The sequence below is a fragment of the Mytilus galloprovincialis genome, chromosome 2 (genome assembly GCF_965363235.1).
Source record: "Mytilus galloprovincialis chromosome 2, xbMytGall1.hap1.1, whole genome shotgun sequence".
Taxonomy (NCBI): Eukaryota; Metazoa; Mollusca; class Bivalvia; order Mytilida; family Mytilidae; genus Mytilus; species Mytilus galloprovincialis.
The window spans coordinates 25,218,303-25,243,149 of NC_134839.1; the positions used below are offsets into that span (position 1 = coordinate 25,218,303).

At 31.5% G+C, this 24,847-nt stretch overlaps 2 protein-coding genes across 2 annotated transcripts in view; both read right to left on the minus strand.

The window, feature by feature from the left end:
• Positions 1–24,847, minus strand: part of LOC143063222 (uncharacterized) — a 228,269-nt gene that overhangs the window by 58,422 nt on the left and 145,000 nt on the right. The gene's annotated exons all lie outside the window — the stretch shown is intronic.
• Positions 1–24,847, minus strand: part of LOC143063220 (amine oxidase [flavin-containing] A-like) — a 63,343-nt gene that overhangs the window by 24,605 nt on the left and 13,891 nt on the right. Inside the window, exons 7-10 of the mRNA XM_076235223.1 lie at positions 24,532–24,681; positions 22,220–22,379; positions 12,613–12,757; positions 10,934–10,991 (exon numbers count right to left, since the gene is read on the minus strand). Of these exons, the coding sequence (XP_076091338.1) occupies positions 10,934–10,991; positions 12,613–12,757; positions 22,220–22,379; positions 24,532–24,681 (513 nt within the window). The remainder of the gene's footprint in view (positions 1–10,933; positions 10,992–12,612; positions 12,758–22,219; positions 22,380–24,531; positions 24,682–24,847) is intronic.

Sequence of the window (24,847 nt, forward strand, 5' to 3'; positions counted from 1 at the left end):
AAAATGGTGTTTTTTCCTGTATAATCCATACAAAATTTGTCATTTTGTCACAATCTGTAGCTTGAGAAAATGCGGGGTGACCTATCTTTTTAATATATATTTTTGAACATATATCAATAGATACTAGGTTTTGGCAAAGTATGAACCAAATCTATCATTTTTTTTTAGACTTCCATACCACCTTAACAGTCAACTATCAATATTATATGGAAGCCACCCTTTTTTTTTAATAGATTACCACTTAATTGTAAGTTCACTGTTAATTTACATGATAATCATCAAGGGAGACAATTCATTCTCTTTCAAATAGGTTTCATACTGATTCATATAAATTTGAAAGTTGACATCACAAGGTACTAGTATATGGAACAACTGATAAACTCTTGAAAATTCAAAACTTATGTTAAAGAAAACATCAGCTAAAGGCAAATATTATTATTTATAGCAGAGCAATATAAATTTGAGCAGAAATTAGATACAATTAAATTTTTGAAAAACGTATTGATTTATATAAAATATATTTAAACAAATGGATGTAAAAGTAACGGTTTTTGGTCCACAGAGTGTACCAATCCTGGTAGACAAATTATCTAGCTCATTTTATTTATCCCTTGATTCATTCTAATTTTGATTGTAAAATCATTCTAATAATTATTATTTTAAAGACAAGTAGGATTTCCCAGAAATTCCACAGAAGGATAGAGTTATGAAATGTTTTAAAACATCTATTCATTTAATAGATTATAAAAAGGTGTGCTTATTAACTATTCATTATTTTTACTATCCAATCCCATTTCATGAATAAAAATCAACACTTACCATTAAAAATGATTGAATTTGATTTAAATCCCTCTTGTGGTCTTGTAATATTAGCCGATAAATGACTCAATTTTTTTATATTCAGCAAAATAAAAAAAATGCAATATTTCTTTTTTTCTATAAAGCTGCCTTTTCTGCACCTACTTTATAGAAATTTTAATTATGATATCACTATTTTTTTTTTATATACATATATATTAAGTGCAATTGGAACTGCAAAACAAGTCTGTCTTTGCAAGCCAGCAATTCCAAGGTGTATATTTAACAAACCATTATTACATTGAAACTTGGTAGTAGCAGAATAGGATTTTGGCATGGCTTCTTGTACTACATTTATTTTTATGCTTGTTATCAGCAGCTCTATTATTATAAGACATCAAATCTTAGGTAAGCATTTTTTTCCTATCATGAAAAATGTATACAGAAATTTGTAGGTCAGTTTTCTTGTTCTATAAGATGGTACTACAGATTTCACTTAAAGCATATTATTCAAATTTTTATTTACTTATTTAAATATTTCCAATGGAAATAAACGATCTGAACTGAATAAATACAAATTAAGGTCCATATTCAATTCTGTTAAGATAGATTAAAATATCGTTGGAACTCCCTTAATTTATTTTACATTTATACTGTAAACCAACTAATTTTCGCGGATACTTTATTTCACGTTTTACTCTTTCTTGATCACTTCGTAGCTATTTAACTTGAAAAATTTCTGATTTACTTGATGAAGTTTAACAAGGAAAGATAAAAAATTTACATATTCACGACGATTTGTATTCGCGTTTTTTTCTACTCGTTAAAGTCAGGAAAATAAATCGCTTGCGAAAATAAGTTGGTTTACTACTATACAGTATACAATCAGAGAGTTCTACAGAAACAAAAACTTGTTAACAGATCACACCATGGTTCTAATGTAACATACTGTTTTTTTTTCTCAATAAAATTGCATTTTTAAAATTGTCAAAAGTTATCAATTACATTACTTAAGGAGGCTCGGGGGTATAAGATTTTCAGAAAAAAAATAAACATTTATTTTTCATTACAAATTTTATTTATTACCTTAAGTAGTTGTTACTTTATCATATGGTACAATAATCATCTCCAAAAAACAATTCGTGTTGGCCCAAGATGAATGTGGATATCATTGAAAAGGCTTCAAATTATTTCCCTTTGATGCAAAATGCCATTTTTTGGTATTTAAATTGAAATATCTTTTTTAAGTCATCGGTGACCTATATTTTTTTATTGTTGTTTTTGAATAAGCTGTACATAAACTAAATAATTGTAATATTTGACCGATTTTTGAAATTTAGTTCTTTTTTTATTTCGATATTACCGCTATTTCTCCTATTAGTTCAACAGAAAAAAAGGACCTTAACAAAAATGTATGCTTCTTTCGAAGGCTGATTGTGAGGGTAAATGAAAGGTGACCCCATTTTTTTATTTCATTTTTCTGTTAAGTATAAGATAAAGCTCATTTATAGAAAAATATAGCGAAATCCTATATTAAATACAAAAATTGATTTAGACCCGCAAGCCCCCTTAATTTACATTTAAAATACTTTTGTGCAAGATCTATATTATCAAATAACTAGAGGCTCTAATGAGCCTGTGTCGATCACTTTGGTCTATGTGCATATTAAACAAAGGATGGATTCATGACAAAATTGTGTTTTGGTGATAGTGATGTGTTTGTAGATCTTACTTTACTGAACATTTATTCTGCTTACAATTATCTGTATCTATAATGAACTTGGCCCAGTCGTTAGCGGAGAAAATTTTGTAAAAATTACAAAAAGGAACAGTTTGGTAAAGGCAATATTTGGCCCTGATTATAAAGTTCAATGTTACAAGACAAAGAATGTTTCAAGTTGACTCAAAGACATGTGAGAAAGTTAAATAGAACTGTTTTTGTCAAAGTTTAATTCTAACATGTTGATTTTTTTCATCCAAAAACGGTCAAGATAAGACATTTTGGTGAAATTTGGCAAAATCAGCCAGATTTCAACCAAAATAAGGACGAGGAAACATAAAGCGCAGGCTTCAACAAGCTAAATATTCAAATAAGAAATGTAAAATGTCTTCACAAACATTATTTTAAAAGATCTTTGTTGTCGACTTATGCACTCTATGTTTCCTGTCCAATAATAATCAATAGTGAATTTCTTTTAAAATTTGATAAATATTCGGCAAAAAAATTATGTTTTTTTTCTACATTCTTGAACATTTGATAAATATGAGTTTTTTGTAAAAATAAAATGCACAAACTTATAGAACATAGAACATTTATATAAAACAGATATTACAAATAATTTAACAAACAACAAATTAACTGTGTTTATCTTTTAAAACAAAAAAAGTTATGTATTTCTATCTTTTAAATATGGCCGCAAATACAAATTTTGAGAAAATATCTGAAATTTCAACCTCAATTTGCTCAAAAAGTATCACATGATATTATATCTTTTATTACATACTAAACTTAATCAGGTAAAAAATAGCCTCTAAAAAATACATGATCTTAACTGTATCTTATGCCCTAAAGGGGTCAACTGACCACTTTGGTCATGTTGACTTATTTGTAGATCTTTCTTTGCTGACTATTATTGCTGTTTACAGTTCATAGTCAAGATAATAACCAAAAGGACAAAATTTCCTTATAATTACCAATTCGATTCATCTGAAAATTTAGATCTTGACCTGATAAGTAATTTTGTACCATGTCAGTTTTGCTGGTTTCAGAGTTATAAGCCAAAATCTACATTTTACGCAAGGTATTTCAAACCTGGGGTCATTTTTCATACATGGTATTTTGAACCCCCCTGTTTTAGATAAATAGAATTGTAGATTATCTAATTTACAATTTATTGGTTGTGACTTTTTTCTAAACTGGACTTTTAGTAGGGGTTCAATAAACATTGGCAGGGGGGTCAAAATACCATGGCTAAATAAAATTTTCAAGGAAGTAAAATACATACCAACTTTTTATTGGAGTATAATAACTATGAAAAAGTGTTATAACAGCTAGAATTTTTTAAATTAAAGGTCTATAGCAGGGGGTCAAAATACCATGGCTAAATAAAATTTTCAAAAGATCTTTTCAAGCAAGAAAAATACATACCAACTACTTATTGGCATATAATAACTATGCAGAAGAGTTATAACTGCTAGAATTTTTAAATTTAAAGGTCTATAATAGGGGGTCCAATATATCATGGCAGAGGGGGGATCAAAATACCATGGCAAAGTAAAATTTTAAAAACATCTATTCATGCATATAAAATACATACAACTACTAATTGGAGTAGAATAAACATGTAAAAGAGTTACAGTAGCTCAAATTTTAAAATTGGAGGTGTAAAAAAGGGGGGGGGGTCAATATTCCATGGCTAAATAAAAATCAGATCATCTTTTCAAGCAAGTAAAATACATACAAGCTACTAATTGGAGTATTATTATTGTGTATAGGAGTAAGAATATTTAGAATTCATGTAATTAGAGGTCTAAGTAATATTTTCAAAACATCTTTTCCTAGCATCCTTCCAGAGCACCTGAGATCACCCCTAGTTTTTGGTGGGGTTCGTGTTCTTTACTCTTGAGTTTTCTATGTTGTGTCATGTGTACTATTGTTTGTCTGTTTGTCTTTTTCATTTTTAGCCATGGCGTTGTCAGTTTATTTTAGATTTATGAGTTTGACTGTCCCTTTGGTATCTTGCGTCCCTCTTTCAAAACATACAAACTACTTATTGGAGGATTATTACTTTTTAAGGAGTAAGAATAGCTAGATTTTTTAAAAATCAGAGGTCTATAGTAGGGGGCCAAAATATCATGGATAAGTAAAATTTTCAAAATATTTTTTTGACATGATAAAAACATACAAATTACTTATTTGAGTATGATTACTATGATAAGGAGTAAGAATAGCTAGAAATTTTGAAATTAAAGGTCTATAGTAGGGGGTTCAATATTCAGCAGGGGTGGGTCAAAATACCATGGCTAAGTGGCATAGCTATGGTCATGTAAAATTTTCAAAACATGTATTTAACAAGCTAGCAAAGATGTTATGAAAATTTCAGTTAGCCTTGGTATTTTGACCCCCTGCCATATATTGAACCCTCTTCTATAGACCATTTAATAAACAAAATACTAGCTATTCGATTTAGTTTTATGTATTTTAACATGCTGGAAGAGATGTTTTGAAAATTTTACTTAGCCATGGTATTTTGACCCCTCCCCCTTTGGGCAAGGTGAGCTAAAAATGTGAACCAGCTAGTATGTAGCATTTAAGTTGTTTTTTTTATATTTTATTTGATAAGCATCTAAATTCATCATGTTTTTTTTTCTTTCTTGGAATCACATATTTTTTCATGAAATCAAGAAATAAAGCAAAAACCTGAGAATTTCACCTGAGGGATAAGGATATGTGTAGGTCTGCACCTTTCAAACTAATATGTAAATTAACTACATGAACCATGAAAATGAGATCAGAGATAATGGACAAAAAGAGAGTACAATAATCAGTAAAATATAGAATTATAAGTTGGCAAAGAAGATCTTTATTATGCTTTAAGCTGGGTACTTTCTATACTAACGTTAGTATAGAAAGTCCCTGTTTAGGCATAATAATCAAAGTGACATTGTTGAATTCATTTAGTTAGTTGAGTATATTGTTGGGTTGATGTTTAGACTAGACGTCAGTTGTATATATATATATATATAACTCGTCTAAACATCAACCCAACAATGTTAGATCTGTAAATTTGCTTTCGCAAATGTTTTGTTCTTCGCTCGTTGGGATTCGAACCCATGCTACTGAGATACGTCTGGGTCAGTGACAACTCTACAACAGATTAATCCATCGGATCACCAGCAATGGTGGTGATACATGGCTGTGTACATTATGTATATACAACTTGTCTAAACATCAACCCAACAATGTTAGATCTGTAAATTTGCTTTAGCAAATTTTTTGTTATTCCCTCCCCGGGATTCGAACCCATGTTACTGAGATATCATGACACCAAATCGTCTGCACTCTATCCGGTGCGCTAGACCACACGACCACATTGGCTTCACAAATAATAAAGCTTTCGGTGGCATGGTGTTACCTTTCCTCGTCAGTTTTAATCTAATGTCGTAATACAGTACATGATATATAAGGCATGGAGATGTAATTGTTACAGATCAGCTCAATTATCTATAATAAAGGATCCTACAAATTAATGCAAGATACAGTCACAGAAAATAATATACAACTTGTCTAAACATCAACCCAACAATGATAGATCTGTAAATTTGCTTTGGCAAATTTTTGGTTCTTCCCTTGCCAGGATTTGAACCCATGCTACTGAGATATCGTGACACCAAATCACCTGCACTGTAACCGGTGCGCTAGACCACACGACCACCTGGGCTTTATATATTTAGCCAGGATAACACACATGCAAATTTAGAAATCTAATGAAAGTACACAGCTAATTAATTTATTTTTAATCTTTTTAGGATCTTCTCTGGAACAGGAAAGAAATATCTGTGGAAACTTGAAACCGATATTTCCGAGTTCTACTTGTCAAGAAATATTGCAGATGCAAGAGTGTGCTTGTGAATACTGTAGTCATCGTAGTGATATATACTGTGACCAGCTGTATAGGTGTTGAAATTCATTACAATTTAAGTAAACAATCAATTATTAGTTAAAATGAAGATAAAAAGAAGAATAGATGTTGATGTTATAAACATCAGAAATAACTGTATAATTCTCTTGAATTACTGAAGGGAGTTGGTCATCTTACTCATTATTTTAGCTGTAAATTTGATTAAAACATATGTAAAAATCTCCAATTGTTTCAGTTAAAACATCAATCTCCAATCGCTATACTTAAGAGATGTATTTGTGATGTCATAATAAAGGGGAATTTGGTAAAAACCTCATATTTTGCAGAATACTGCAAAATGTATAATAGTTTAATGAAACTAAGTTGCGCCACCCTTCCCCCACAAATATTTTTTCTAAAATATTTTGTATGTAGTTATCAAAGGTACCAGGATTATAATTAAGTACGCCAGACGCGTGTTTTGTCTACATAAAGACTCATCAGTGACGCTCATATCAAAATATGTATAAAGCCAAACAAGTACAAAGTTGAAGAGCATTGAGGATCCAAAATTCTAAAAAGTTTTGCCAAATACAGCTAAGGTAATCTATGCCTGGGATAAGAAAATCCTTAGTTTTACAAAAAATTCAAAGTTTAGTAAACAGGAAATTTATAAAAATGTATATACAAGATATGGTATGATTGGCAACGTAACAACTCTCCATTAGAGACCAAATGACATAGAAATACAACTATAGGCCACTGTACGGCCTTTAACTATGAATAAAACTCATACCACATAGTCAATTAAAAATGTCAGAAATGACAAATGTAAAACATTGGAAACATGGAAACATGGAAACTAACAGCAAGAACAAAATAATGAACGAAAAACAAATATGATAAACAGCATCAAATGACAACCATTGAATTAAGCCTCGGCCACACCTTACTGGATAGCACGAACGGATGCCTAGCGGATGAAAATAAAATTTTTCAGTTGACAAAATTGTTCTCCGTTGGGAGTCCGTTGATGTACTAACAGAATAAAACGAATGTGTAATGGATGCATAACAGACACACACCGGATATGCAACGTACGAGAAACAGACACGTACCGGACAGAACGGATGTCGAACGTACATCCAACGGACGAGTACAGCATAAAACAGACACCTATCGGAACCGTACCGGATAAAACGGATGAACAAGATATACGGAAAAATCAAAGGTGACAATAATAAAACATGAAAATTGCATAAATATTCAAAATGTTTCTGTTTTACTGGTTTTGGTTTGTTCTTCATAATTCCACCAAAGGGCAGTGTCTGCCCTGAAATGAACTGCTTGATTGTGAAGAGTGGGCTATACTCTCAGATCGATTATGAATAATAAGAATTCATGAACCTTAAAAAATCTGACATACCAATAATTGGCATTTATCCGTTGCAGATCCGTTCATCATCCCTTTTATCCGTTATACGTCCGGTAGAAGTCCGTTTCTCATCCGTTTTATCCGTTAAACGTCCGCGGTAGAAGTCCGTTGGTGAACGGCACAACATGTAAAAAAACCCTCCCTCTTTTTTACAAAATACTCAAGAATTCAAAAATGAAATTTTGAATCATCACCAAAAAGTATATAGATCTTAAGATTAATATACAAAATTTAGATATTATTATGAATACAGCCCCTACTGAAGCTGTACAGACCAATTTAAATGATAAAAAAGTGGAGTTAGAATCCATGAGAGAACAGAAGATAGAGGGTTTACTGTTACGGTCCCGGGCAAACTGGCATGAAAATGGTGAAAAATGTTCCCAATACTTTTTAAAATTAGAAAAGAGAAATTTTATAAAGAAGACAATGGTTGAAATGATTGGTGATCAGGGTAATCATATATCTGACCAATCAACGATTCTCTCAGAACAACATAATTTTTATAAAAAATTGTATTCAAAGAGAAAAATTGATTCATACCTGTCAACCTGTGACGATGAAAATGCAGGTCATGACCTGCATTGAAGAATCAAATCTCAGGTCATAACGCGTACGAACTTTTTCGAGCTGAATTTCAGTATTTATGGTACATTTTCTTATAATGTATATCAAAGATACCAAAACATCAATGCATGTTCACTTTGTTAAGTCATTTTAAATCTTATTAAATTTTATTTCATTGCACTTTTAAAGATTTTTCTAAATTTGTGTAACTCAGTCTTATGTGCTTTACTTTTTGAGAAAAAGTACTACAATCATCAAACACTAGAATTTAATGTAATTCTTAAATGTTTGAGACTATTGACTATGTAGCCTTTAACCAAAATATTTTTCATGAAACAAGGAAATTAGACTATGATAAAATATAGTAATACAGTTAAAGGAAGTATAAATGTAAAAAATAATTTTCAACTTTTTAAAAAAAAATTGTATAAAGGTATAAAGATAATGAAGTTATTTTTCAATATGTATTTGAATTTTTATATTTTTATGATTTAATCTTTTTCACCCATAAACGTAAATATAAGGAATAATTTTGAATGGTGACAAATAAGGGGAAGTAACTCTAGTTCAGTTTGTAAACCAATTGTGCAACTTATTTACGACCTAAATCTAAGGTAATTGGTGTTAATTAACAGTGTGTTTGACACCAAAGCTGTCAAGTGAAGCCATGCACTTAATGGGTCACTTAATTTGACAGTTTACATAGCTAGATGAACTTCCTGGAAGAATTACAAATTTGCCGGTATTTCAAAGGAATATTACTTATGAAATCAATCTCAAGGCTAAGAAATACGGGTGAAATCGGGTCATTTTCGGAATTCCCGGGTTATTTCAATGACCTGGCGGGTGTTCCGGGTGATCCCTCAGAATTGTGAAAATCTCGGGTCACACCCGCAGAATACGGGTCAGTTGACAGGTATGTTGATTGTTCAAGTGAAAGCTTTTTTTCTCATGATGTTGCCCTCACACAGGAACAACATGACCTGTGTGAGGGTAACTTGACATATATATGAGGAATGTGCTATAGCATTGAGTAAGATGAAAAATGGGAAATCCCCAGGAAGCGATGGATTTACTGTCGATTTTTACAAATTCTTTTGGAGAGATCTTGGACCATTTGTTTATGGACCAAAAAGTATACAGATCATTTGACCATCATAAGAAACAACTATATCAAGTTTCATGAAATTTGAATAAGTTGTTCTCAAGTTACAGTACAACATGTTTACGCCAGACAGACAGACGCACAGACGGACGGACACCGGACATTTGTATACCATAATACATCACGTCAAAATTTTGACGGGCGTATAAAAACCGTAATTTTTATACGTGTGCATGTAAAACAAATATCGTTGTAGAAGGGTCTAAATACAGCACAAACAACATTTTCCAAAAGACCAAAAAAGTGAAGAAGTATATTTAAACAAAACACATTTGACTAACAGGTCGAACAACTGATGTTCTTAATCCCTGCTGACTGCCATTGGCGATTGCTAAATAAAATTGATCACGAGATGTAACAAAATGGATCTTAATATAAATTTAATACTAAACAGAAAACAATAAACTTGTGGCCAAGATGTTATGCCGCAAACACAAGTTGTCAATATTTTTTTTGTACACCAGATCTAGATTTCGACAATATATGTCTCTTCAGTGATGTTAGGGATCGAAACAGTATTATTATATAATATATACTTCCTTCACAGTATTTGATGATTCTAGAAACAGCTAAAAAATCATTTATATTATAACTAGCAGACAACTTTACATAATTTTAAAGCAATGTAAGTGATTTTTTGACTCAACAATTAGTTAAAAATTCTGAACAGTTGAACAGTTTGGTTTAATAAAACAAATTGCAATTTGGTCAGAATTTTGAATAAGTTGCAATAGGTGGATTATGTGAGCAACACTAACAGTCAAGTCACAGTAAATTATTGTTTCTTGGCTGCACACTGCATTGTTTCCAAAATGTCCATAAAGATGGAAAAATGCATAAATTCTGTATTTTTCATGAAATGTTTTTGATGTTTTTCTTGACTCTGTGCATTTCCAAACATTATGTGCCAGTTTGAAATAGTTGTTGCACATTTTATTTTCTTGAGCCTATACCAGGGCCTTAATGTCGCCTCCTCCTTTAGAAATGGTTCAAGCATTTGAATGCTAATTTCTCCATTAAATATAGCATACTACATGTATTTGTATTTATTCATATAAGGTTAACTTCTAGATATAAGTGTGATTGAATCAACAAATTTGTTTTTTACTCATTCTTTATTTTAACAAACGTGTTAGTATAGTCTGACTAGACAATAGTGTTTCACCATGATCTTATATCTTACTGATAAAAATCGATAGGAACAAAGCAATCAATGCATTAGTATAATTCTAGAGGGATTAATATTCCTATGTTTTTTTTTATTTGTGTCAAATCATTTTATATAATTTTGACAATAAAGTGTTTAAACTAATCAAGTAAAACTGTATAACTACATAAAATTTTTACCTTCAGAAACTGCTCACACTTAAATGCTTGTGCATAGTGTCGACAAATTGCATCTTTCCTACAAATAATCAAATAAAATTAAATCATTTAAGAGTTTGACTGTTTCTCTGGTATCTTTCACCTCTCTTTTTCAGTGATTAACAAGAGCTGTCAAAATGACAGTAAACCGGATTCTTTAACATTTATTTGTGTTCTGGCATTTATCAATATTACAAGGACCAAAACTCCGAATAGGAAATTTTAAAAGATTTGATTGAACGGTTCATGAGTAAATGCACGGACACAACATTTTGAAACTTTCAAGAACCGTAACTCCTGAACGGTAAAAGTCAAAATCGTCATTATTGAACTTGACCTCCATTTTGTTGTCAGTAACAACATATTAAAATTTTAAAAGGTTTGGTTGACTGGTTCATGAGTAAATGCACGAACACAACATTTTTTAAACTTTCAAGAACCGTTACTCCTGAACGGTAAAAGTAAAAATCATCATTATTGAACTTGACCTCCGTTATGTTGTCAGTAACAACATATTAAAATTTTAAAAGGTTAGGTTGAACGGTTCATGAGTAAATGCATGGACACAACATTTTTAAAACTTTCAAGAACCGTAACTCCTGAAAGATAAAAGTCAAAATCATCATTATTGAACTTGACCTCCATTTTGTTGTCATTAACAACTTATTAAAATTTTAAAAGGTTTGGTTGAACGCTTCATGAGTAAATGCACGGACAACATTTGGTTGCCGCCCGCCCGTCCGCCCGACTGCCCGCCCGCCGTACATCCCCAAATCAATAACCGACATTTTTGACACAAAAATCCGGTTAAAAACCTTAAATTTAAACAAATCTTTTACCTATGTAGAAATTCATACTCTTCATGAAGTTAAGGGAGTTTATAAATTATACATTGGTTGCCAATGATAAAACAGTACATACAACAGTTAATTTATTAACCTATACAAATATATTGGCATTTTAACTTGTTCAATTGTATGAAACAAGGTATTATATTTCAATAAGAGAAATCTCTGTATTACTGAAAAACTATTACACCAGGATTTCTATATCACAAATTAATCAAATCATTAAATAAATTTCATCACCAGTATAAGGCCTAGACATCATGTGTCAATATAAACAAATACAGACATTTTATACATGCAGGTTATTTCACATCCAATTTTTTAGGGTTATATTCTATACAAAGCACAAAAATGTTGGCATTCACCTCAAAGTCTAACCAAACTTTTAAACAGACTTATTCAGAACAGATATAGCTAAGATACTTCTGTCAAGTCATTAAAAATGGGATATTTTGGTATTAAAATTGATTCACTCATAGGGTCTTTGCATTGGGAAAAAAAACACATTATTCTAAACCAGTTGATTACATGATACAGCTAATGTTCTTCCTATATTTTTTATAATGGCATGATACTAAACCCCTAACTGTAGGGGTTGTGCTTGATTTTCATATAATGAAGACATAATTTTTAATCAGTTTATCTGAGGTCTGGTGCTGGCATGTCAGTTACTGCTAGTAGTCCTTTGTTAATTCAATATGTACCATTGTCCATAGACAAAGATCCTTAACTTTTAGTCTCTTGATTGGTGCTTCAGTTCTCTAGCTTGACTGGCTAAAACAATCTCCATGATAACTGGGTTTGATATCATACCTATTGGACTCTGATTGGTTCATTAGTTCTCTAGCTTGATTGGCTAAAACAAACCCCATGATAGCTGGGTGTGTTCCATCAGGTTTCGTGTCATCAATGCAATAAGTTATAGGACCAAAGTTTGAAACTGCACTACCACACATGTCTGTAAAAAGATAATTGTAAAACAAAGTGTAGTCATTAATACAGATGTTTTGGGAAACTACCGGTAATCATTACAGAACTCCCCTAGAAACAAAAAGTGGAAGTCTCTCAAAAAAGATGTGTGTTATGTCTTCTGTCTTAATATAATATATACAGAAATAAAAAAGTCAATGATTTGAAGCTTTGAAATTTGTTGGGATAAAAAATTAAAATAGAAGTTGACAACACTTATATCTTGTATAAAATTTAATCTGGTTTGGATAAGTCTGTTCAATTGTTTTCAAAGAGAAACAAAGTGTAACACTGACAAAGACAAAAGTGATCCCTATGTAGACAGATTCTATAGCACAACACAATAAAACCAAAGGCTCACTGTCGTATCCTACAAACTAGAGAAACTGTCAATAATAGAAATTATGCCTTAAATTTTCTCATTTAAAAAAAGTTTCACATTTTGTCATGGATCCTTAATATTATGTGGAATTTGTTCTGCTTATTGATGAAGGCCATATTGTGAATTATAGAGGTGAACATCCAAGTAATTTGGTCTTTGGTAGATGGATAACTGTCTCATTGACAATGAATACCATATTTCCTATTTCTATGGTTTCCAAAAGGTGCACCACAGCATTGTACATGTGTAAACACACTTAAAGTATGCATATACTACAAACAAATGCTCATGGAATTCCATTTTCAATTAAAAGAGCACAAATTCAAATGCAATTCTTTTGTATCATTTGTTTTAATTGATCTGTATAAAGAAAAACACACATTTTGAATTCTTTATTTTATTTGATTTGATTTTTGGTGTTTTTATGCCATTTTTAAGGACTGCATTTAGGCTATATCATGGCGGCCAGTTTTTATTGGTGAAGGAAGCCGGAGTGTCCAGAGAAAACCATCGTCAATTCTAGTCAATTAAGATTGGAGTCGAGTGTACCTGCACAAGCAGAGTTTGAACTCACAACCTAAGTGTCAGACCACTCATCCAACGAGGCCCCTTGTATTGTATTGTATTGACATGTTTTTACAATAAGAAGCAAATGTTTTGTTTAAAGAAAATTTTATACTTTTGAAAAAAGTTACTACACTATGCGTGTGTACCCTAGGTAAACTAAAAAAAAAAAACTTCAAAAGCTTCACTTACAATACAATTCCCATTTATGACAAGGCATGGCTGAGTTAATGCATCAAAATGTAATCTTTTAAAAAAAATTGGTGGAAAGCAAAATTTACAATGATATCAGGCAATTCCAACATTTACATCACTAAGTTCAATGAAGGTCAACAGCCTTCTAAACTTGAATTGTCTGCTTTTTCAGGGAAAAAAATATCCAAACAAAAATTACTTAAAGGAACCTAATGAACCAGTTCTTAAAATATGAATTGATTTTTGTTTTTGGAAGTTTTTTATCAATATCCTCCAAAGTACAAGACAACTGCTTTAAATTCAGAAATTATTGCATTCATTTATTATTGCAGTTTTGTCATTCTAGACTAAAATGCAACTTTAATTTTTGTGATATTGAGAAAATCCTATATGAATTCATATAAAAAATTTCAAAATGCGAGTTTAAATTATTGAGAATATAACCCTGTAGTATGTTCGGCTAAAAAAATGAGTGCCTGTAAAATCAAGCCAAAAAGAAAAAGAAATGAACTTGTGCCTATATGATGTGTAGAGTTGGAAAACATTTGATTTAAAAATAATAAACATAGATGATTCCTGTTGTTAGGAAAAAGAAAATATATGCAAATAATTTTTTTTAGGTAAAGTATTTCATTATGGAACCATTTTTATAATAAGTCATTTGCTAATTCTCACAAGTATGGTGTACATGATCAACATTAGGAAATTTCTATATTTTGTAACTATTTTTCATGACATGACAATACCTGAATACTGGAGATACATAACTATAGTACACACATCACTCTGGGACTCTTTGTTTTAAATATCAAGCTTAGGAATGTATAATACAACTTGTAATATGATAAGTATATTGAACCTTTTCATGAATAATTAACATAACATGCACAGCATGGTTGATACCAATTTGGCAGAATATTTTAGAACACATTAAAATACGTTAAAATTATTAATAGAAATAAGCACTTTAAAAAATAGGATGATTAAATGGATTTTCATTGTCTAACCAAAATATTACACCAAAATTCAGGATGATAATAAATTAATAAATATACTTTGCCTCAATGCATTAGACTGACAAACCCATCCTGATTTCAATATGCTAGTTCTAAATGTAATAGTCAGCAGGAAGACACATCATATTATTCTGACTCTGAACCAGTTAGTACCAGTCAGACTTTCCTTTTACTCCAGAAAAAATAAATGGGGAATGTGTTCACAGATGATATATAATGCTATAAAGGGACATAACTCAAGATCTGTAAAAGTAACTCTTCCAAAAATTGAACTTAGACTAAGTTTTATGGTGTAAGCATTATTTATATACATTTCATTACATTTAGTTGAGACAAACTCATATGGAACGCCACAGCTGCCTTATGATAACAATAACCATCTCATTAAGGGTAGAGATATATCATGAAGAAATGTTGCATACTATAACAGCATTTGACTATAATACTCTGTCAATTTGCTATATCACTAAGATAAATTTATATACTATAACGGCATTTGACTATAATACTCTGTCAATTTGCTATATCGCTTAGGTAAATTTATATACTATAACGGCTTTTGACTATAATACTCTGTCAATTTGCTATATCGCTTAGGTAAATTTATATACTATAACGGTATTTGACTATAATACTCTGTCAATTTGCTATATCACTAAGATAAATTTATATACTATAACGGTATTTGACTATAATACTCTGTCAATTTGCTATATCACTAAGATAAACTTATATACTATAACGGCATTTGACTATAATACTCTGTCAATTTGCTATATCACTAAGATAAATTTATATACTATAACGGTATTTGACTATAATACTCTGTCAATTTGCTATATCACTAAGATAAACTTATATACTATAACGGTATTTGACTATAATACAAAAAGTTGTGAATCCGCCACTGTTTGTCCACAGCGATACAGAGTTGAAAAGACTTAGGGCGACACAAATGGCAACGCATATAGGTTGGTATTCCTAAAAAATGAACAAACAAAAACAAAATAACATACAATTGTAAAACAAAAACATGCAGGCTTATATTCTTTTCGCCAAATTTTAACTATCATGAGAGCAACCTGTTTATTTTTTAGATAGTTTACTTAAAGCTTTGTTTGCATGATCAAATCATGTTGAAAGGTGCGGTGAAAAATGTGTTATCCTTAACTTGTACCAATTTTCCCTGTACCCGTACTCTTGAATATTATTATTAACTAAAACCTGAGAGATAGTCCAGATCGGTAGATGTTTGAAATGACATTATTGTTAAAATCATAATGATCTGTAAAATGAAGTTAACAAATCTGAAGTGAATAAATGCTGAAAGTCGATTAATCTTTACTTTTCTATCTATATTTTACGAATTTTCCTAGCATTTTACAAAGACATCGTCGGGCCAGAAAGGGGATGGGGTGCACTTCAATACTCAATTGATAAGGGGTGCCGCTGGGGTTCATGTTACACTTTCCGTATAATCATGGTTTTAAACATTTGCGTATGTGAAAGTGTAACCTTTTTACATTTTGGTTTGTTTCATCTGGAGTGTTAAAAAAATGACTACTAAAGTGTCAAAGAGGGACTATTTGTGGATAGAAACATAGCCATGCAATTTCCGTTGTGAAAAAAATTCCGGGTTTTTTAAATAAAAAGTAATGGGAACTTTTTTTATCATATATTTCTGATATAATCTACCTATTCCCATATTATTTAGCTGAAAAATGTAACCTTTTTCAGCTGAAATTAAATTGAGAATGAAAATGGGGAGTGTGTCAGACAACAACCCGACCATAGAGCAGACAACAGACAAAAGCAACTAATGGGTCTTCAATGCAGAAACTCCCGAACCCGGTGGCATTTATGTTTCGATTTTTTATTATTTGAAGTTGTTTCAAACTAGAGGCTCTTAAGAGCCTGTGTCGCTCACCTTGGTCTATGTGCATATTAACAATGGACACAGATAAATTCATGACAAAATTGTGTTTTGATGATGGTGATGTGTTTGCAGATCTTTCTTTACTGAACATTCTTGTTGCTACAATTATCTCTATCTATAATGAACTTGGCCCAGTAATTACAGTGGAAAATATTTCCTAAAAATTTACAAAAATTAACAAAAATTTATGAAAATTGTTAACAATTGACTATAAAGTGCAATAACTCCTTAAGGGGTCAATTGACAATTTTGGTCATGTTGACTTATTTGTAGATCTTATTTTGCTAAACATTATTGCTGTTTACAGTTTATCTCTATCTATAATAATATTCAAGATAATAACCAAAATCTGCAAAATTTCCTTAAAATTACTAATTCAGGGGCAGCAACCCAACAACAGGTTGTCCGATTTGTCTGAAAATTTCAGGGCAGATAGATCTTGACCTGATAATTAATTTTATCCCAGTCAGATTTGCTCTAAATGCTTTGGTTTTTGAGTTATAAGCCAAAATCTGCATTTTACCCCTATGTTCTATTTTTAGCCATGGCAGCCATCTTGGTTGGTTGGGGGGTCACGCCACACATTTTTTAAACTATATACCCGAATGATGATTGTGGCCAAGTTTGGTTTAATTTGGCCCAGTAGTTTCAGAGGAGAAGATTTTTGTAAAAGTTAACGACGGACGACGACGACGACGGACGACGGACGCCAAGTGATGGGAAAAGCTCACTTGGCCCTTTGGGCCAGGTGAGCTAAAAAGATGTGTTCAGGAATTAATCTTTGATTTTCGTACCCAACAGAACGATAATCCACTCACCAACATCAGACAGGAACGATACTATCGGGAACCTGTAAAGGTTGAAACGAAATAGAATCGAACGAAAGAAACCGAAATAAACGAAACAAAATAAAAATTAATCAAATGTATAATATTAAACATCGATCAGAAATATATATATACTTTATCCCGTTGAATTTTAAGTTTTAGACTGGATTGTTTATTGAAAAAAATATTACATTCATATCAGAACAGGAGTAAGTTATGGTGGTTTGAATATGAGCATGTTTCATACAAGGTATACATGCTTAGTTGGATTTTATACGTTTCAAGTGCACAAAAAACAATCTGCAAAGATGACATTTCATCCTTCCAGGACTCATTTTTCCTACACATATCAGACATGCCCTCCCTGCTTAACTGTACTGACATGTATATAATAAGTAACATTTCAAGTTGATTATTAATTATTTTTTTCTGGTGACAGCACAAATCTATTAACATTAGAGAAAGTGTAACAGCGACCGGAACAAAAGACGAGGTAGGCAAAAATATCAGAAATATATAAGATTAAAAAATAAATGTTATTTTGAATTTTCTTGTTCAATAAAAAGCCAAGTTTTTTTTCATATCCAAAAATCTGAGTGTTCATGGCTGTCCTCAAGTTTTCCCTCTTGTCACTTTGGTAGTCAATTTTTCAACACACCTTATGAAACCAAACCAACATGGAAAAAAGTCACACTTTCGCATACGCGAATTTTGACGCAAATTTGGAAATGTTATGCATTTCAAGAATCTTAGTTATACGAAAAGGGTAGGGTACTGGAACCCCAGCGGCACCCCTATCAATTAAGTATTGAAATGCACCCCTCCCTCTTTGTCCCAAATGTGTCTATAAAACGGTATACAAGTTCGTAAAATAAATAGAAATGTAAAGATTTATCAACTTTCAGCAATGATTTGTTAACTTCATTCTACAGATCATTATGATTTTAACAATACTGTCATTTTAAACATATACCAATCTGGCTCTCAGCTTTTTGTTAATACTAATATTCAAAAATACAGCTAAATTGTATTGGGTATGGGGAAAGTTGGAACGCTTGTATACATTTTGCACCGTACCTGTCAATAATCTACAAACACGTGCTTTTAGTAAATTGTATAAAAAATACGTTGCTTTCATGTTAAAATTTGGGGAAAAGAATATAGGCCATCTTTTTGTTTGAAGCTTGTATGTTATTCATTTTTTAGTTTGTTTATTTTTTAGGGATACCAAACAGTAAATCAACTATGTGTAAATATCTGAGTTTGATTGTATTGTAACTTGTATGTGAGGGCCTCAAGGAAGATTCGCTTATTGTGACTATCTGATATAAAGAAGTCGGAGATGTGGTGTGATTGTCAATGAGACAACTTTCCACTAGAGACCAAATAACACAGAAATTATAGGTCACCGTACGGCCTTCAGCTATTAGCAAATCCCATACCCCATAGTCAGCTATAAAAACGCAGAAATGGTCAAAATGACAATGTAAAACAATTCAAACGAGAAAACTAACGGCCTAATTTATGTACAAAAAAAATGAACGAAAAATAAATATGTAACACATAAACAAGCGACAACTACTGAAATACGGACCCCTGACTTGGGACAGAAACATACATAAGGAATATGGCACTGTTAAACATGTTAGCGGGATCTCAACCTTCCCCTAACCTTGGACAGTGGTGTAACAGTACAATTCACTACAATATAAGAACGAATTACAAAAATCAGTTGAAAAAGGCTTAACTCATTAGATGGATTGAAGAAATACAAATACTACAAATACAAGCGGACATGGCCGGGTACTTGTACATCCCAACAGCAAAAAGACACTAAGCATAGATCTGAGAGTATTCGTAGTTACTGACAGCTAGGTCAAAGTCACTAACAACTAATAAAAACAAGAATGTGTCCTCAGTACACAAATGCCCCACTCGCACTATCATTTTCCATGTTCAGTGGACCGTGAAATTGGGGTAAAAACTCTAATTTGGCATTAAAATTAGAAAGATCATATCATAGGGAACATGTGTACTAAGTTTGAAGTCGATTGGACTTCAACTTCATCAAAAACTACCTTGACCAAAAACTTTAACCTGAAGCAGGACAGACGGACGAACGGACGAACGGACGAACGGACGCACAGACCAGAAAACATAATGCCCCTCTACTATCGTAGGTGGGGCATAAAAATCATGCATCTTAGACTAAATTATCAATCAGTACACATCCAACATCCAATGGATTTAGCCGGTGTAAAGACGTCATACACAGTCAGAGAAAACATGACCTTGTACAATGCCATGATACAGGTATCGACAGATTGTAGATCCATGAATGTGTATATGTATATATCATCATAGAAATATTTAGTTTGCTTTTAATTTACTGATAACAAAATCATTATTAATACCAATAAAAAACGATATTTAATATCTAATTACAGTTTTGAATTGATAACCTTTTAAAATAAGTTTACTAGTATTTAAAGGATTGATAAGTTTACCAGAATTGTTTCTAAATTTCAAGGCACGGTAATCAACATCTGTAAAGATGAGGATGTGCTATCCCGTTTGAAATAAGTTTTCTAAAGGCACAACCAAACTTCAAAACCAAATCTTTAATTATATCTATGGAAGAAATTAGTAAAAGTTTTAAGAAATTTGTGGTACCAAATTCCTGGCTTGAGTTATCCTCTTTAACAAAAGAATTCAATATATTATTATTATATGTGTCGCCTTTCGTGTCTTTTCAGCTCTGCATCGCTTAAGTCAATAAATTCATCATCTTGAAAGCGATTTCCTAGGGTCCGCAAAAAAATTTCCTTCAAGGTCTTTTTTTTAATTTTTACCATCGATGTTGCTGATGAATTTTGCGGGGAATTTTCGCTATTAATAGATTTGTCTTATGGTATGATGAAATGGTCTTATAGCATAATGAAATAGTCTACTGGTATAAAGATGACACCTCGTGATATAAGAATTATTAGCTTGATATTAAAATTTGTCTTTATAAGATAGTTTATGACATAATAGTATGACAAAATTATTCCATGCTATATTGAGATGATTGTATAGTATACAAATGTATTGTTATAACATACTGAGGTGACAAAGTAGTATGGAAAAATTGCTTAATGCTATATTATAATGTCTTTATAGTTTGAAAGGTATCTTTATGACGTAGCAATATCACATAATAGTTTATTTAAATGACAAATCAATTTATCTTAGTGATATAGCAAATTGACAGAGTATTATAGTCAAATGCCGTTATAGTATATAAATTTACCTTAGTGATATAGTGAATTGACAGAGTATTATAGTTAAATGCCATTTTAGTATATAAATTTATCTTAGTGATATAGCAAATTGACAGAGTATTATAGTCAAAAGCCGTTATAGTATATAAATTTATCTTAGTGATATAGCAAATTGACAGAGTATTATAGTCAAATGCCGTTATAGTATACAACATTTTCTTCATGATATATCTCTACCCCTAATGAGATGGTTATTGTTATTATAAGGCAGCTGTGGCGTTCCATAAACTCAAGTTAAAGAACGGAAATGAAAAATTCAGCACTTTTTTCATTTGTTAAGGGGCATCACCCTAGAACAGTAATCAACGTGCTTGTAAGCGCTGAACGGTAAAGATTGCTTCAATTAATCAGTTGGAAGTTAAATTGAATATTGCATTGTAGTACAGGTTGTACTTGATTCAACTACCATTCTGGACAAAGAAAGATAACTCAAATTTTCAAAGAAGACTTTAAAATATTTTTAGAAATGAAGGGTAAAAATTGCTTTAATTTATCAGTGGAAGGCAAAATTAAACATTGCATTGTAGTTGATTTTACTATAAACATGGTCAAAGGAAGATAACTTAAATTTTTGAAGTTACTTGATTGATATTTTAGCAATTTTTCCATTTGTAAAGGGCATAATTCTAGAACAGTAAAAATGACTGTATAAGTGAGTGAGTGTAGAAGTTTCATAACATTTGGTTGAAACAAACTAAAGTTAGAGGACAGAAACCAACTTTGTGACATACAGATACTAGATTTATGTACAGATGGACAAGGGTAAATCTTAATGCCCCATTGGTTACAGCAGGGGCATAAAAATGACCTTGTAACAGAAGTGATTTTTTAAATGAGAACAGAAGGAGAGAATAAAATAAAAAAGAGAATGTATTCATGGGACACAGATACTGCAAATGCTTGCATATAATGTTATAAAGGGAAGTAACTCAAGGTTGATGCCACCCAAATTGGATGTTGATTTGAGTTTTGTGGTAATAAGTATTTTGTATAAGTTTCAAAATATTTGGCTGAGGCATACTTAAGTAAGAGAACAGAAACCAAAATTGACATGTGAGTGCAGACATACAAAAGAACAAATAGCTGGACAAGTGAAACACTTCATGCTCACCTTGCAGTGGCAGGGGCATGACAAAATAGAGGGACACCCCCATTGCTATTTTGACACTCTTTCAAAAGATGGGATTATAATTTCTTGTCATTCTTACCCATTTTTCTCCAGAAAGATTCTTTATAATACATGACTGTTTTGATAATAGATCCCATTGGCATTTTCTGTATCAGTTGTATTTTCTCTCCAGGAAGTGAAGGCTCAAATGAGATACTGGATATCAGTGGCGGAGGAATTGCTAGTATCACATAATCTGCCTACAGAAAAAAATATACATAAAGCAATGGCTATTATAACATAATCTGCCTATGCAAAAACATATATATGGCAATGGCTAGTATCACATAGTCTCGTACACAAAAATATAAATAAAGCAATGGCTAGTATCACATAAATTCTCTACACAAAAATATAAATAAAGCAATGGCTAGTACAGTACATTCCGGTTATTTGCATAGCCTATTTGTCAGACTAAATTATGCAATAAAGCGGAGTATGCTTATATCCGAAATGCCAAATTACAGAGTCAAATAACATCGATAGTGCAGATATCAGTAAAGAAAATCCCTGAAGAAAGATTAACGTCCATAATCCACTTACAACATACTGAATGCTTATTTATTCTAATAAAAGTTATTTGTCTAGTGTAATACATTTTATTTCATTGTGTATTCTTTCAATAAAGTTTATAAACATGTTTTGTTTTAGTTTATTTATGTACCGACTTTTCCTTTACCTGATATATATCAAATATGAAAGATTGATGCATAAAATTCTTCAAACATATGTAAATGCCCTGTAATATTTAACATAAATGTAGATCACCCCTAGCCGAATTACGAGATTACACATTTGATAATGATCGATAATTAGCAGGCATTATTGTTTTATCAAAAAATATCAATAAAACAACAGCTAGTACCTCATAATCGACCTATACAAAGATATCAATTAGGCAATGGCTAGTATCACACAATCTGCGCGCCTATACAAAGATTTCAATAAAGCAATGACTAAAATAACATAATGTGCCTTCACAAAGTTACATCCCAGCTCCTTTGTTCTAACAGGGGTGATCTGAGCCAGATCACCTCTACCAGATCACCCCAGTTTGAGTTTCTTTGTTATGCATGCTTTCCTTTGTTCTGTAACATTTTGGCGGGAATGTCAAATCCACTATAAAACTTATAATTAATTATACGGAAAAGACTATCTATCAAAATTCACGTAGAAAAAATCCAGTGTATATGCTGGGATTTGAACTCAAGACCTTTAGCATATCAAGCCACGACACATACCACTACACCAGGACCACTGGATACTAATTAATAGTAATTTGACATACTTAAAGGAAGCAAGATTTTTTTATAAGTGGGGCGAGTTGTCAAACCTTTATACAGTGGGGTTTAAACCTTTTTCATTAATAACATGAATAAGTGAGTTTTCAGACTGATTGTTCAATTTGATTTTACACTTTTTCAAAAGTGGGGCGAGTCAGTCAGTCGGTAAACAAGAGTTGGGCGATTTTTTTATTAAGTGGCGATATAGTGTGGGCCGATTGGCAAGTGGGGCGAGTTGACATTATTTGATATCTATTCATCGTGTTTGAGGGTCATTAAGGGTATACATCATATAGTAATATATAAATGACTATTTATTAATATTAAAAAATATTTATTAATATTAAATATTCGATTTATTAATATTAAATATTCGATTTATTAATATTAAAAAATAATATTTAATATTAATAAATGATTTTTTAATATTAATAAATAGGGAATAAATTCCACAATGGCTTGCCATAATATAAAGTATATTTATTATAATGGTTGTGTGGCATTCTAAACTAGATTTTATGACTTGTAAATGGTTTTGCGTCTTATTTAAAACAGCTGGGATGTAAAATAGTTATCCCATTCGGACTTGGTGTGTCAGTGTTAGATCACCCTCTGGCCTGCGGCCATCGGGGTGATCTTATACTGACACACCGGGTCCTTGTGGGATAACTATTAAATATCAATAAAGCAATGGCTAGTATCACCTAACCTGTCTACACAAAAATATATATAAGTCAATTACTAGTATCACATAATCTGCCTAAAGAAAGACATCAATCAAGCAATGGCTAGTACACCATAATCGACCTACACAAAGATATCAATAAAGCAATGGCTAGTACCTCATAATCGACCTATGTTTAGTTTCTGGTGGAAATTTGTCTCATTTTTTAATCGTACCACATATTTTTACCATGAACATTGCCTTAAGAGAACTTAGCAGTTGTGTTTATTTTCAAACCAAAATCATCCATTGCCAACTTATATGTACATGTATATAATATACTGACCCTTAGAAATGTGTAATAACATCAAACTAACAAGTATCAATTCATTCAGAAAATCTTACTATGTATGTTTTTCCATTTTGGTTTGTAACTGTTACCATAGAGTCAGTCTGTGTAATGATTGTGACAGGACTAGACAATCTTACTCGCTCCCCAAGACTTTCAGCAATTTTGTCAGATAACTTCTGACTACCATCTATAAATTTCTTTTCCTGAAAAAGATCACAATCAATCATTATAAATTCTAATGCAACAATGTGTGTATTGTTCATTTAGATTGGATAAAGTCACTTATTTTCATGGCATCAATTGACAATTGATACTATGAAATGTATGCACAAGCGCAGACAATATATGACAGATTTTAAATTCATGTTT